The sequence below is a fragment of the Schistocerca americana genome, chromosome 5 (assembly GCF_021461395.2).
Source record: "Schistocerca americana isolate TAMUIC-IGC-003095 chromosome 5, iqSchAmer2.1, whole genome shotgun sequence".
Taxonomy (NCBI): Eukaryota; Metazoa; Arthropoda; class Insecta; order Orthoptera; family Acrididae; genus Schistocerca; species Schistocerca americana.
Genome location: NC_060123.1, coordinates 417,536,315 through 417,553,541, shown reverse-complemented (window position 1 = coordinate 417,553,541; position 17,227 = coordinate 417,536,315). Strand labels below are relative to the sequence as shown.

At 40.3% G+C, this 17,227-nt stretch overlaps 1 protein-coding gene across 1 annotated transcript in view; it reads right to left on the bottom strand.

The window, feature by feature from the left end:
• Positions 1-17,227, bottom strand: part of LOC124615354 (rho guanine nucleotide exchange factor 18) — a 591,378-nt gene that overhangs the window by 279,820 nt on the left and 294,331 nt on the right. The window contains exons 3-5 of the mRNA XM_047143164.1: positions 16,886-17,053; positions 13,431-13,522; positions 284-452 (exon numbers count right to left, since the gene is read on the bottom strand). Coding sequence (XP_046999120.1) covers positions 284-452; positions 13,431-13,522; positions 16,886-17,053 — 429 coding nt within the window. The remainder of the gene's footprint in view (positions 1-283; positions 453-13,430; positions 13,523-16,885; positions 17,054-17,227) is intronic.

Below are 17,227 nucleotides of genomic sequence, written 5' to 3'. Positions count from 1 at the left end.
CAAATTTCCAGTGACATAACTCTACAACCGTCCCAAATGCAGTGTGTGTTGCTTAGTAAACTTTAATTTTAACCACTCCGAATGGTGCCAGTACATTGCACCACTCGAGGCTGCCTTGCCAGTGGACCACTATGTCGAAGGACTACAGTATTCTGCAGTTGTTGCTCACTCATGCATATTTTGTTGCACTTAATGAAACTCAGGATGTGTTTGTGACAATGTAACACAATTACACAATGCATTCTGATTTACCAACACTTTTTTTATATATATCAATGCATACCTTTTGTCTGTAGAGTTTCTGGGAAGCATGGGTTTACAGAAGATCCCAAGGGTGTGGGTTGTGTTGGTGATGAATTGAGTGAAGCCTCAACATCCAAGTCAGATGCACCTTCATTATTAAGAGATGGGCAAGAAGCACTCAGTCGGGAATACTGTGTCAGCCCCAAGATCTAAAAATAAAATAGCACATTATAATGAAAAATGTAAATCTGATTACAATACTGTAAAACTGTGTGGTGCTAAACATTAACAGTATATAAAGGACTTGTATATACAAATGAATTACTATGTAACAAGCCTGTAGAATTAGATATTGACATAACACATTAAATATTTTTCATTAAAACCAAGCCAATAACAAGAAGAAGAAAAGATTCATGAAATTTTACCTCCAATAACTAGTATGGTAACAATAAATAGCCTGATATGAATACCTATTTTATCTTGCTCCACACACTCTCTGAAATCGCATCTTCTTCCTCAGTACAGTTGTAGAAATAAAAAGAAAAGGGAGGTGTATGTTATTCAGTCACATAGTTGAGGAGCATTAGAGCAGCAGTATGAGGGAAAGGGGAAAAAAATGTTAAAATGTCAGTTGCAGAAATGAACATCAATCTAGCCCACTGTGGCAGTACATGAGTGTAAACTCTGTGAAATGAAGGAGGAAAAGACATGTTGTTTACAAAATGAAAAGACAGGGGACTACGAATGTGATAGACACACACAAAAGGTTTGGTAAGCACATACAGAAATAGAAGTGTGAGGGAGCAGCAGACAATAGAAAGAGCTTGGATACAGCTACAACGTGCCGAGAAAGGATGGAAGTGCGAGACAAGAGGAAGTACTGCTCTACATTGTAATTCTGAGGCAAACTTTCACAAGTAAGATATTCTAAATTAGGAATGAGTTTTAACAGCCATCCATACCTATGATATAAAGAATCTGTTAAACACTCACTTCTGATCATCAATATACTCATATAAATTTGCAAAATTATGATTTGCTAGGCATTCGAGACAAAATACACACACACGAGCTACAAACTCAGAGAGACAGTAGTAAGGTTATTTTGACAATGGCCAAGACTGGTGTAACTCCTGGAATAAAGGATGAGGAGTTAAGAAGCATTTAGTTGCATCTTTACAACAAATATACAGTCATTTCAGTACTGCCAAGAGCAATAGTAAGATACCACACAGGAGTTAAAAAACAGAGACGACTGCAAACATCTTAGACCCATCAACAGTCAATAGCAGTTCTTATCCTTCACCACTACATTATGGAACAATCTGTTTTTGAAAGTATTATTTCCAACACAAAAACTTGTAACACAATGACAAAAGTATTAGTAGTGGACATTGTTCTGTATGTTACTTAGTTTTAGTAATAGTTTCTTCAGATGGAAAAAAAAAAAAATGCTTGCAGGTCATTCTATTTGTCGTATCATCAATATAGGTGCATTGTCATCAATAGATCATCATTATCATCAATACATGGTGCAATGGTTTCTGCACACTTATGATAAGGACGACACATGACTTGGCAGTGGCAAAAGGGATTATTTGATTGGCTTGCTTTAAAGTTCATTTACTCAGATGGTGACACATTTCACAGATCTCTCACTGGATACCATCCCAAAAACATATCAGTACAGGCTGATGTCCTTGTTGACAAGGGTCTATTTCACAATAGCAATTGGAAAAGAGTTGTGATGGACAAGGACCAATGGGGTACGTACTGTTGGCTATGAAATGTTTGGTTAAACTTTATAAACAGCACTCCACACACTAACTTCGAAGCGTACATTGGCAATGATTGTCACAAGTGGTCACTGGAAGTCATGATACCCAAACATGTGATTTACAGTATATTCAATAACCAAATCATGTTTTCATTTTGATCATGGAAGAAATACTAAGGTTTTAATGTAACACTAGGTGCTGAAGTGTGAAGAAACTACGAAGTTACAGAGAAAAACACTTTCTCTCTCTCTCTCTCTCTCTCCCCCCCCCCCCCCCCCTCACACACACACACACACACACACACACACACACACACACACACACATATCCATCCGCACATACACAGACACAAGCAGACACTTGTAAAGGCAAAGACTTTGGGCAGAGATGTCATTTAGGCAGAAGTAAAGAGGCAAAGATGTTGTTGAAAGACAGGTGAGGTATGAGCGGCGGCAACTTGGATTGGAATGACTCCTTACCCTCTCCCTTAAAACCCACTTCCTTTCGTCTTTCCCTCTCCTTCCCTCTTTCCTGATGAGGCAACAGTTTGTTGCGAAAGCTTGAATTTTGTGTGTATGTTTGTGTTTGTTTGTGTGTCTTTCGGCCTGCCAGCGCTTTCGTTTGGTAAGTCACATCATATTTGTTTTTTGATAAATTTTTCCCACGTGGAATGTTTCCCTCTATTATATATATATATATATTATATATATATACACTCCCAGATTCAACCAAACAGCCCTCATCAAAGATTTACTGTCCTACACTCGTACTCTCTGCTGGAAGTATCACTTTGCCACGAAGAAAAATGATCCTAATCCTACCCCTAATGATCCAACTCACCAAGACACTATCAGAATTGAACCCTGCCTGGAACAGTTCTGTCCTCCGTCACAGTGGGACCCACCTCGTCTTCCTCAAAATCACCCTCTCCAAACCTTCCAGGAATTTCTGACTTCCAGCCTTGCCTCTCAATCATTCTTAAAAAGCCTTAATCCTACTCCCAACACCACCACTGCTGAAGCCCAAGCTATCCGTGATCTGAAGGCTGACCGGTCCATCGTCATTCTTCCGGCGGACAAGGGTTCCACGACCGTGGTACTTGATCGTCGGGAGTATGTGGCTGAGGGACTGAGTCAGCTTTCAGACAACACCACATACAAAGTTTGTCAAGGTAATCCCATTCCTGATGTCCAGGCAGAGCTTCAAGGAATCCTCAGAACCTTAGGCCCCCTACAAAACCTGACTCCATCAACCTCCTGACCCCACCGACACCCCGCACCCCTACCTTCTACCTTCTTCCTAAAATTCACAAACCCAATCATCCCGGCCACCCCATTGTAGCTGGTTACCAAGCCCCCACAGAACGTATCTCTGCCTAAGTAGATCAACACCTTCAACCCATTACATGCAGTCTCCCATCCTTCATCAAAGACACCAACCACTTTCTCAAACGCCTGGAATCCTTACCCAATCCGTTACCCCCAGAAACCATCCTTGTAACCATTGATGCCACTTCCCTATACACAAATATCCCGCATGTCCAGGACCTCACTGCGATGGAGCACTTCCTTTCACGCCGATCACCTGCCACCCTACCTAAAACCTCTTTCCTCATTACCTTAGCCAGCTTCATCCTGACCCACAACTTCTTCACTTTTGAAGACCAGACATACCAACAATTAAAGGGAACAGCCATGGGTACCAGGATGGCCCCTTCGTACGCCAACCTAATCATGGGTCGCTTAGAGGAAGCCTTCTTGGTTACCCAGGCCTGCCAACCCAAAGTTTGGTACAGATTTATTGATGACATCTTCATGATCTGGACTCACAGTGAAGAAGAACTCCAGAATTTCCTCTCCAACCTCAACTCCTTTGGTTCCATCAGATTCACCTGGTCCTACTCCAAATCCCATGCCACTTTCCTTGATGTTGACCTCCACCTGTCCAATAGCCAGCTTCACACATCCGTCCACATCAAACCCACCAACAAGCAACAGTACCTCCATTATGACAGCTGCCACCCATTCCACATCAAACGGTCCCTTCCCTACAGCCTAGGTCTTCATGGCAAACGAATCTGCTCCAGTCCGGAATCCCTGAACCATTACACCAACAACCTGACAACAGCTTTCGCATCCCGCAACTACCTTCCCGACCTCGTACAGAAGCAAATAACCAGAGCCACTTCCTCATCCTCTCAAACCCAGAACCTCCCACAGAAGAACCACAAAAGTGCCCCACTTGTGATAGAATACTTTCCGGGACTGGATCAGACTCTGAATGTGGCTCTCCAGCAGGGATACGACTTCCTCAAATCCTGCCCGGAAATGAGATCCATCCTTCATGAAATCCTCCCCACTCCACCAAGAGTGTCTTTCTGCCATCCACCTAACCTTCGTAACCTGTTAGTTCATCCCTATGAAATCCCCAAACCACCTTCCCTACCCTCTGGCTCCTACCCTTGTAACCGCCCCCGGTGTAAAACCTGTCCCATGCACCCTCCCACTACCACCTACTCCAGTCCTGTAACCCAGAAGTTGTACACGATCAAAGGCAGAGCCACGTGTGAAAGCACCCACGTGATTTACCAACTGACCTGCCTACACTGTGAAGCTTTCTATGTGGGAATGACCAGCAACAAACTGTCCATTCACATTAATGGACACAGGCAGACAGTGTTTGTTGGTAATGAGGATCACCCTGTGGTTAAACATGCCTTGGTGCACGGCCAGCACATCTTGGCACAGTGTTACACCGTCCGGGTTATCTGGATATTTCCCACTAACACCAACCTATCCGAACTCCGGAGATGGGAACTTGCTCTTCAATATATACTCTCTTCCCGTTATCCACCAGGCCTCAATCTCCGCTAATTTCAAGTTGCCGCCACTCATACCTCACCTGTCATTCAACAACATCTTTGCCTCTGCACTTCCGCCTCAACTGACATCTAGGTAAGTCTTTCCACTCCCGGGATTGGAATGACTCCTTACCCTCTCCCTTAAAACCGAAATCCTTTCGTCTTTCCCTCTCCTTCCCTCTTTCCTGACGAGGCAACCGTTGGTTTCTGTCAATGGCAAAAGCAGAAAATGAAGAAAGGGCTATCCACATAACTAAATAATTCACACGCTATTGGCACACATGTATGTGACTATTTCATATGTTAATTCTCTTAAGTCAAATCCATTTCATGTCTGTTCATTGGTTACCACATACAATCTTCCCTTTGGCTGCCTCCAACTTTACACACAGATGCGTTGCCAACATCTGCTCTATATTGCAGCAAGTGTGCGGCAATTAGTAATGTTTAGCTAGATGCTGCACTGTGCAAAAGAAATTGTTATGGAATGACAATTCTGATCATTTCAAAACCACTGCCGAATGAACACTCTAGACTGTATTGCATCTAGCTGGTCTGCAGGAGGAGCTGTGGGGAAAGTAGTTTCAAACTGATGTCTTCTACATTCGAAACACTTTTCAAGTCTGAACCACAGAGAATCACTAGGACACTCATGACCATTCTTTGCCCAGTAAGGTTATCTGAAGCTAATAGACATGTAGGCTATTTATTTTATTTTATTTTAATTACAAGCCAAGTGGTAGGACCAAATTGAAGAGCAAATCTCCAAAGGTCATGGAACATGTCAGTATGTGAAATTACAACATAAAAGTAATAACGGATAAAAATAAATGTTCTTGAACCCGAAAAAAGTCAGTATATAAGTTTAAATAAACACAATCAACAATGCAACAAGGATCAGCTTAATTTTTCAAGGAACTCCTCGACAGAATAGAAGAAGTGACACAAGAGGAAACTCTTCAGTTTTGATTTGAAAGTGCATAGATTACTGCTAAGATTTTCGAATTTGTATGATAGCCTATTGAAAATGGATGTAGCAGTATACTGCACACATTTCTGCTCAAGAGTTAAGGAAGTCCGATCCAAACGCAGGTTTAATTTCTGCCGAGTATTAACTGAGTGAAAGCTGCTTATTCTTGGGAATAAGCTAATACTGTTAACAAGAAATGACAGTAAGGAATATATATATTGAGAGACCAATATCAAAATACCCAGACTTGTGAACAAGGGTCGACAAGAAGTTCACCACTCACTGCCCAAAATGCCCGTTGCCGAGTCAAAAATATCCTTTTAGAATGGGAAGGAAGAGGTACCCAAAATTTAATACCATTCGACATGAGCGAATTAAAATAAGCAAAGTAGACTAATTTTTGTGTCGAACGATCACTCACTTCAGATAACATTCGAATAGCAAAAATGGTAGTATTAAGTCTTTGAACAAGATCCTGAACATGGGCTTTCCACGACAGCTCACTATCTATCTGAATACCTAGAAATTTGAACTGTTCAGTTTCACTAATCATATGCCCATTCCCTGAAATTAAAGCATCAGGTTTTGTTGAATGCTATGTAGCAACTGCAAAAACTTAGTCTTACTGTGATTTAGCACTGACCACTGAGTGGTTCAAGGCACTTCAGTCCGGAACTGTGCTGCTGCTACGGTCGCAGGTTCGAATCCTGCCTCGGACGTGGATGTGTGTGATGTCCATAGGTTAGTTAGGTTTAAGTAGTTCTATGTTCTAGGGGACTGATGACCACAGCTGTTAAGTCCCATAGTGCTCAGAGCCCTTTGAACCATTTTTTCAGTCAATCATTTTGGTGATTTTTTGTGATTTAGCATTAGCTTGTTTCCTACAAGCCATGAACTTAGGTCATGTTCTGCCCTACTTGAAACTGAGCCAATGTTGCACACAACATCCTTCACTACCAAACAGAAATATTTTAGAGTTACCTGTAATACTAGAGGGCAATTCATTTATAAACTACTGGCCATTAAAATTGCTACACCATGAAGATGAAGTGCGACAGACGCAAAATTTAACCGACAGGAAGAAGGTGCCATGATATGCAAATGATTAGCTTTTCAGAGCATTCACAAGAGGTTGGCATTGGTGGTGACACGTACAACGTGCTGACATGAGAAAAGTTTTCAACCGATTTCTCATACACAAACAGCAGTTGACCGGCGTTGCCTGGTGAAACATTGTTGTGATGCCTCGTGTAAGGAGAAGAAATTTGTACCATCACGTTTCCAACTTTGATAAAGGTCAGATTGTAGCCTATCGCGATTGCGGTTTATCGTATCGCGACATTGCTGCTCGCATTGGTCCAGATCCAATGACTGTTAGCAGAATATGGAATCGGTGGGTTCAGCAGGGTAATACGGAACACCGTGCTGGATCCCAACGGCCTCGTATCACTAGCAGTCGAGATGATTGGCATCTTATCTGCATGGCTGTAACGGATCGTGCAGCCACGTCTCAATCCCTGAGTCAACAGATGGGGACGTTTGCAAGACAACAACCATCTGCACGAACAGTTTGACGATGTTTGCAGCAGCGTGGACTATCAGCTCGGAGACCATGGCTGCGGTTACCCTTGACACTGCATCACAGACAGGAGTGCCTGCGATGGTGTACTCAACGACGAACCTGGTGCACGAATGGCAAAACGTTATTTTTTCAGATGAATCCAGGTTCTGTTTACAGCATCATGATGGTCGCATCTGTGTTTGGCGACATTGTGGAGAACACACATTGGAAGCGTGTATTCGTGATCGCCATACTGGCGTATCATCCGGCGTGATGGTATGGGGTGCCATTGGTTACACGTCTCGGTCACCTCTTGTTTGCATTGACGACACTTTGAGCAGCGGACGTTACATTTCAGATGTGTTACGACCCGTGGCTCTACCCTTCATTCGATCCCTGCAAAACCCTACATTTCAGCAGGATAATTCACGACCACATGTTGCAGGTCCTGTATGGGCCTTCCTGGATACAGAAAATGTTTGACTGCTGCCCTGGCCAGCACATTCTCCAGATCTCTCACAATTGAAAATGTCTTGTCAATGGTGGCCGAGCAACTGGCTCGTCACAATACGCCAGTCACTACTCTTGATGAACTGTGGTATTGTGTTGAAGCTGCATGGGCAGCTGTACCTGTACACGCCATCCAAGCTCTGTTTGACTCAATGCCCAGGTGTATCAAGGCCGTTATTACAACCAGAGGGTACTGATTTCTCAGGATCTATGAACCCAAATTGCGTGAAAATATATTTGTCCAATGAAAACCCATTTATCATCTGCATTTCTTTTTGGTGTAGCAATTTTAATGGCCAGCAGTGTATAAATAAGAAACAGGAGTGGCACCAACACTGATCCCTTGACCGTACCCCATGCAGACCCCATATCACAGCCATTCTCAAAATTGTGAATAATGATCTTTTCCAGTCTGTTGCTTAAGTGAGAGGTAAACCAACCATGAGCTACTCCTCGTAGTCCATAACGGTCCAACTTCTGGAGCAATATTTTGTGATCAACACAATCAAATGCCTTAGTTAAATCAAAAAATATGCCAAGTGTTTGAAACCTTTTGTTTAACCCATCCAGTACCTCACAGAGTAAAGAGAATATAGCATTTTCAGTTGTTAAAGGACTTCTAAAGCTGAACTGTACATTTGATAGCAAATCGTGTGATATAAAATGATCAATTGTCCCTACCTACATAGCCTGTTCAATAACATTTCCCCCTTTTCATAAAGCCTTACTACTGAGTACTTTTAATCATTCAGGAAACTGACCATTCCTAAAGGAAAAATTACAAATGTGACTAAATACAGGGGTAACATTTGCAGCACAGTAGTTTAATATTCTGCTAGGCACTCCATCATAACCATGAGAGTCCTTAGTCTTCAGCGATTTAATTACTGACTCAATCTCCCCCTTGTCAGTATCACAGAGAAGTATTTTAGACATCAATCTCGGAAAGGCATTTGCCAGATTAGATTAGATTAGATTAGTTTTTCGTTCCATAGATCCAATAGATCGATGCTGAGGAGATCCTCGTGGATGTGGAACATGTCAACGTGTTTTTTTTTTTTTTTTTTTTTTTTTTTTTTTTGCTGAAATAACAATACTAATAGTATACACAATACATCATTTGTTTCTATTAAAAAATTCGTCAATGGAGTAGAAGGAGTTGGCCACTAGTAAGTCTTTCAGGCTCCTTTTAAATTGATCTTTATTTGTAACTAAATTTTTTATGTTTGCTGGCAAATTATTGAAGATGAGTGTTCCTGAGTAGTGGACACCTTTTTGAACTGAAGTAAGTGCTTTTAAGTCTTTGTGCAGATCATTTTTGTTCCTGGTATTGTATGTATGAACTGAGCTGTTTGTTGGAAAAAGAGATATATTATTTAGGACAAATTTCATTAAGAAGTAAATATACTAAGAGGCAGTGGTTAGTATACCCAGTTCTTTGAAGAGGTTTCTACATGACGTCCGTGATTTTACTCCACAAATAATACGTATTACACGCTTTTGGACTCTGAAAACTTTGGTTTGACTTGAAGAGTTACCCCAAAATATTATACCATATGAAATTATGGAATGAAAGTAGGCAAAGTATGCAAGCTTTTTCATTTTTATGTCGCCTATGTTTGCTAACACTCGAATTGCAAATACAGATTTGTTAAGGCGTTTCTGCAGTTCTGTGGTGTGTTCCTCCCAACTGAATTTATTATCAAGTTGTAATCCAAGGAATTTAAGACTGTCAACCTCTTCTACCTGCTCTTCTTCATACTTTATGCATATGCTGGGTGGAAACCTCTTACAGGTTCTGAATTGCATGTAGTGAGTCTTTTCAAAGTTTAATGTCAATGAGTTGGCTTTAAACCATTTATTAATATCCATGAAAATATCATTAGCCAAGAAAGTTATATGATTCCCTGGAGAAACTAAATTTTTATTTAATTCATCAGCAACACTCAGAAAATGATTGTTAATTACTGTACATATATCTGATTTATCAGTAACAGAAATATTTTTACTACGAACTGACTTTATATCGTAGACTTTGTGCTGCTGACCAGACACTTCCTTCACAACTGATCATATGGTTTTAATTTTATCCTGTGAATTAGCTATTCTATTTGCGTAACACATACTCTTTGCCTTCCTAATAACATTTTAAGCACCTTACACTACTGTTGGTAATGGGCTACTGTAGGTTGATTGTGACTACTTCTAACATTTTGATATAATTCCCACTTTGTTCTACAAGATATTCTTATGCCATTAGTCAGCCACCCGGGCTGCCTATTACCGCTAGTACCCTATTTAGAACGTTCTAGTGGAAAGCAACTCTCAAAGAGCAAGAGGGATATGTTAAGGAAAGCATTATACTTATCATCTATGTTATTGGCACTGCGAACATCCTGCCACTCTTGTTCCTTGACAAGGTTTAGAAACCTCTCTATTGCTGTTGGATTAACTTTCCTATATAGTTTGTAATTAAATGTGATATTTGTTTGAGTACTACAGCCTTTTAGTGTTAAAATTTGTGCATCATGGCCTGAAAGGCCATTCACCATTTTACTAACAGAATACCCATCAAGTAATGAAGAATGAATAAAAATATTGTCTATGGCTGTGCTCCTGCTCCCCTGCACCTTCGTTGGAAGAAACACAATCTGCATAAGATCATATGAATTTATGAGATCTACCAACATCCTTTTTCTTGCCCCATTATACACAAAATTTATATTGAAGTCGCCGCATACAACTAATTTCCGGTACTTCCTACAAAGTGAATCAAGAACCCTCTCCAGCTTGAGCAGAACAGCTCTGAAGTCAGAGTTAGGGGATCTATAAACAACAACAATTAGAAGTTTAGTTTTACTAAATTCAACTGCCCCACACAACATTCAAATATCTGTTCAGCCCAGTGCCATTATACGTCTATGGATTCAAATGGAATCCTGTTTTTTATGTACATAGCCACCCCCTACCCCGCAACCCCCCCCCCCCCTCCACCCCACAAGGAACTCCTTGAAAAACAGCCAGCTAATCTGTATCCTGGTAAAGGAAGCCTCTGAATTGTCAAATTATTTATGTGGTGCTCTGATATACCAATAATTTCAGAGTCAACATCTATAAGCAGTTCACTAACTTTATCCCTAATACCTCTTATTATTTTGATGAAATACTTGGAAGTATTACATCCTCAGAAAGTAAGCACTTAGTTAGTGGTACTTCCTTTAAGCAGGTATACCTATCAGCTGACTTCCATCTAAAAAAGGTTCCGCTCTAACACCAACTACTACAGGAATTTTTCCATGAGTGATCCCACCACCACCACCACCACCACCACCAGCACCAACACCACCACCAACTACACTGCCACCAATAAGCTTTGCCAGCCTCCCCTTCCCATACCTATTGATGTGCAGGCCATAACACCAACTACTACAGGAATTTTTCCATGAGTGATCCCACCACCACCACCACCACCACCACCACCACCACTACCCACTACACTGCCACCAATAAGCTTTGCCAGCCTCCCCTTCCCATACCTATTGATGTGCAGGCCATGCCTAGTGTGATTCCGATCTACTGATAGACCCATCTGGCACCACTGAGATGTGACCCATGCCCTCTGCCATTAGCGCCCTCCACAGCCCCATGTTAACACGCTTAAGAACCACATTAAGATGAGGCCGATCAGGATGCTGAAACAGTTGCAAGAAATGCACATTAGTGCCACCAGTCTGAGTAGCTATCTTTACCAGGTCACCACCTACATCATATTCCCCATCCCTATCAAGACTGTTCCCTGCTCCACCCCCTATCACTTCCTGATCCTCCTCCATAAAATTCCTACATAACTCCCCTATGCTGTCAGTCACTTGAGCCAACCCTGCACTAGGCTTCACAATGCTTGTGACCCGGTACTCACTCCCAACACTTCCTGCAACTGCTGGCCCACACCTCTACCATGCGAGCCACCTAGCAGCAGAACCTCCTTCTTTCTGTTTGACTTTGCAACTAACCTAGCCCTCCTAACTGCTGAGGGCTGCTGCATGTTCCCTACATCTACAGCTACACGAGGTTCCTCTCCACTAAACTCTGACAGTTGGTCAAATCGATTGTATATATGCAAAGTTTAACTGAATACCTCCTCTTCCTAGCTGCCTTCCCGCCAAGTTCCAAGTGGCAGTTCCCATTCCCCACCACCCTTAACCCTCCTCAATGTATCTAGTTCCTCCTTTGCATGTTGTAATTGCACCTTAAAGGCACAGATCTTACACTCCTGTTCCTCTATCAACTTATTTCTACTACAGATTCTGCATTCCCAGTAGAGGATCTCACTATAATGCACATTGGCTTCCCCACTGCATTCCCCCTAATGAAAATGCTTTGAATAAATTCCACACCATAACCCACTACTCACAAACTTATGACAGAGTCCCACATTTATCACTCATGGTAAAATTTTACAGTTACCGAAAAAAAACTATACATCTAAGTTACCGAAGTTCAGTTAAACCAGTAGAACTAATTATAGAACTAATGTATGGTGATCACTTTGTTTCAGTGTGGTGTAATAGCACACAGAGGCAGCTGCAAATTTTTAGAGATTTTTCTTTTTAGAGATAAGATAAAAGATTAAAAGATTTCTTGACCACAAAAAAATCTTCACACATAAAAGAAATGCTAGACAGATTACACTAGTGAGACATTCTAAATAATGGAACTGCACTACTCAATATATTTGTGCAGAAGTACCTAATGTATAGAGAATTGAACAAGACAGGAGAATATTTCAGTTTTCTCAGAGGTAATCTTGCCCAAAATCTGATTGATAGGAAGGACTCACAGACATAACCAGTCTTTTACGGTATTTTCTTGGTACCTGCACTCTGTCTGCTGTAGACTATGGAAATGGAGTTTCCGCATAGCTAGAGATGCAAAAACCAATTGGTTAATAACAAAGAAAACATAAAGAGTGGAAAATGGGTAAAATGAGATCGCAATACAATTGTGATACTTCAATACAATTGTGATACTTCAGATTCATCTCTTCCTTTCAGCTACTACTCTGTGTTTGCAATATTCTTCCTACCATATAACTTGTCTATAGTACTTATCCACCGGTGTTCACTTCCTTCCTAATCTAGTACATCACTGTTAACAGCAATTCTCTATAAACCATTTTCACATGGACAAATATTAATCTTTTATACATTTGATACATTATGTTGTCTGCCTTTTCTGTATCATATAATTAATCTGACAAAATGTTAAACCAGTTCATAGCCCACCTGCTTTCCTGTATCGTAAGACCCAAAGGTGACTCTGAACTAAAATGCTAAGTGTCATCATCTATGTAATGTTGTCACTCTAACAAAACATTTTAATTGAAACCAACACCACCACCACCACCACCTTTCCATATTTTCCCAACAAATAATCAAATTAACAAAATGTTCAATAATTACGTTAATTGGTGTTAAAAGTTTATAAACAATGACACAAGCATACCTGAGCATGTATTGCATGAATTGCCTGTGTATTCAGGTCTCTCATCTGCTGCACATTTTCATGTATCTCATGGAGATGCTGCAAGTTGTCTTCTGAAAAATTATATAAAAGAACTAAGTATGCTTTAAGAACATACACGTTACTTTATGATAAACAGCAAATACTCATGAAAAATAAAACAGCTTACCCCAACAGCTGTTTTAATGTCATACATAGCACAAAACTTTCAGAAATCGCCAGGAGCCCACACATGACTTACTGATGTATACATCAGTAATAAAAAAGAATGAATAAATAAATAAATTTTCAACAATTCAAATTCAATTTTTGACTGTAATCAGAAACTTGCAGCCTTCACAGGACTGCTGATTGAACATTTGGGATCATCTTTGCATTTATCCAGGAGGGATGCATTATACACAACAGTATCAGCTCACTCCTCTTCTGCATTTTATTCTTCTCGGCAGTTAACAATTTTTGTATGGGCCAGTCTATTGTTCACATAATTTCTAATTTCGCCAACATGTCATTTAAAATATCAGCTACCATGAACAGCATCTCTATTGATTTGAAAGGTGAAAGCTAGGGATATCTCCAGTAAAAAATGCATACTGATTCTCCAAGTAAACTATACACGAGATCCCCATTAAATTAAATGTTGGGACAACTGGTCCAGAAGGTTTCCCAAAATCAGTTATATAGCATCTCATTTTACATTCATTTAACCCATTAACTATATAAGTTTTTAATTTTAATTCAGTGTTACTGCGTACCATTCAATACTATCTGACAAGAATAAATAGCATGTTCTGTGCTACTGTTTGTACTGTATCAAATACCAAGGCTGCAGCTTTCGTGGCCAGCCAGCCACAGACTGGGCATGAAAATGACCGTAATCCAAAATACAAGTAGCTAATAGGTTAAACATTTTACCTGAGAATGGCTACACAACTGAAACATTGTAGTGCACAACACAAAAATAAAATGACAATGAGAAACAGCTGATGCAGGGAACTTTTTCTTTCTCTCCTTCAAGAAGTTTATGTCAACTGCGGACTCTGTTGCAACTAAATGATTTGAAATTTGTAGGGAAAGTTGCCTGGCCCGACTGTCTAGTAGTACAGCCAGAGGCGATTTAAGGCCAGGATACAAATGGCTGCCTCAAGCGCCAAGCTGAGAGAGGCGTTAGAGGCAAGCAAGTGCAAAATCTGTGTACAGGGTACAAATAATTTGTTGAGAAAACTGATACAGCACAAAGTATACGATAATATTGGAGGAAGCAAAAACTTTCCAGTAAACTTGGAGCCACAATCGAGCCATCTGCTAGGTACTGCTAATGTACGATTACAAGATTCCACTGACTTCAGTATGAAACTAGTTAGCATTAATGCATTTAAAACACAATCATTTCAACTAAGGTCTCACATAAATAGGCTCAAATTCCACCCAAGTCTGGATTTAACAAGAAATGGATCTACATCACCCTCCACAAGCCACCTAACAGTGTGTGGTGGAAGGTACTTCTGGTACCACTGAGTGACTTCCTCTCCCTCTCTGTTTAACTCGCAAATAGTATGTGGGACAAATTATCATTGGATATTGGTTAGCACTGGTATTCGCTCTAATTTCTCAAATGTCACAGTAATAGTCATTTTGCAAGATGTGAGTCATAGGAAGTAATATCTTGTCCGACTCTTCCTGGAAAATGCTCTCTCAAAATGTTAATAGTAAACCTCTCAATGATGCACAATGCCTCTTTTGCAATATCTGCCACTGGAGTTTGTTGAGTGTGTCTGCGACGTTTTCGCAGTGACTAAATGATCCCATGATGAAATGCCCTGCTCTTTGTTGGATCTTCTCTATACTTTCTATCATGCTTACCTGGTAAGGATCCCACATTCCATATTGATAAGAAGCAGTCAAACAAGTGCCTTGTAAGCCACTTCCTTCCTGGATTAGTTACATTTCCATAAGATTCTTCCTATGAATATATTAGTTGTTTCATGTCGTCATTCCATTCAAGGTCGTTCTCGACAGTTACTCCTAGGTATTTTATGGTAGAGGCTGTTTGTAGCTGTTTCTTACCAACAGTGTAGTTGTATAGTTGTGGCTTTCTTTTTCTATGTATGCACAATATGTTACATCTTTTTATGTTCAGGATCAACCGTCAGAGGGTGCACCATTCATCAATCCTCTGCAGTTCATTCCACAAACTGATACTCTTCTCGTGTTGCTACTTTGTTATAAACAAACATACCATCTGCAAACAGTTGCAAGGTTCTTCTGACACTTTCTAATAGAGCATTCACATACACTGTAAACAGTAATGGTCCTATCTCACTTCCTTCAGGAACAATGCTATGGATCTGATAGAGCAAAAGAGTGAGCTGAGTTTTGCACAATCTGCGTTTGTGGAATCCGTGTTGATTTTTGTAGAGATTTTCATTCTCCAAAAAGTCGTAATTCTTGAACATTAACAACTCTTCATAATTTTATGACTGACTGACCCAACAGTTCAAGGCCTATAATTATGTGCATCAGTCCTACAACTCTTCCTGAAAATGGGAATGACCTGCACTTTTTTTCAATCACTAGGTACACTTTGTTACTATAGTCATCTATAATAAACTGTTGCTAGAATGGTAGCAAGTTTTCTCGCATAATCTTTATAGAATCTTGTCAGTGTCTCATCTTCTCCTGATGCCTTTCCATTACTAAGCAAATGTGACGTTCTCTTCTGTTCTGTGATGGGTTACTCTAAATATCTGTCATTTTGATGTTCGTATGATGATTGAAAGGAGGGACCATGTTATGACCTCCTACAGTTTTGGTACCAGTACTATCACTGAGTGAATAATAGAGGATTGCAAACTGATTACTGATTTTATGTAAGACCAAAAGGTTGTAGGGTTTTTATGCAAACTGGTTGAAAAAATTTTACTTTCATAGTCACTGAACACTTCTCTCATTGCTCTCCTTACACTTGTCTTCACTTTGTTCAGCTTTCATTTGTCAGCCAGGTTTTGACTTTTCTTGAATCTGTGATGAAGCTCTTTTTGTTTACGTAGGAGTTTTCTAACACAGCTGTTAAACCATGGTGGATCTTTCCCATCCCTTATGGCCTTGCTCTAAATATACTTGTTTATGGCATACTGAATGATTCTTTTGAATTTGTTCCATTTGTGCTCCACATTTTTGTCCTCATCAGTGAATATTTGATGGTGACTACTCAGATACTATGCTGTTTGTATCCTGTCACTCTTGCCAAGTAAAAGTATCTTCCTACCTTTCTTAACTTTCCTTGTAAAACCAGTAGTCATAGTTGCTATCATAGTCTTATTATCACTGATAAATATATTTAAGGAGGCACATGGAGATAATTTACATATTTAAATAATCTGGAAACATTGCAATATTACTGAATATCAGAGATAAGTGCACAAACGGGGACTTACCCAGCACTGGATAGACTTTGGTACCAGGTGAATGAGGAGTGACACTAATCGTGGGAACTTCATGCTTATTAACTGCCATTGGTGCACCAGAGTTGGACTCAACGGACGGCTGGTCCTCTGACAAGTAGTCTGTGATCACATCTTCATCACTGTCATCTGGACACTCATCTGGAAGGAATGAAACAACAGCCATGAATCATGTATGGGATGCCCACTTACTAAGTAAATGATGAAGTTACTAAAACGCAAAACACAACACAAGACTAAAAAAGGGACGTACTAGAGGCCAGAGATCAGACAGAATAGTATCCTGAAATGCCCGTATCATCCGATGACAGTTTT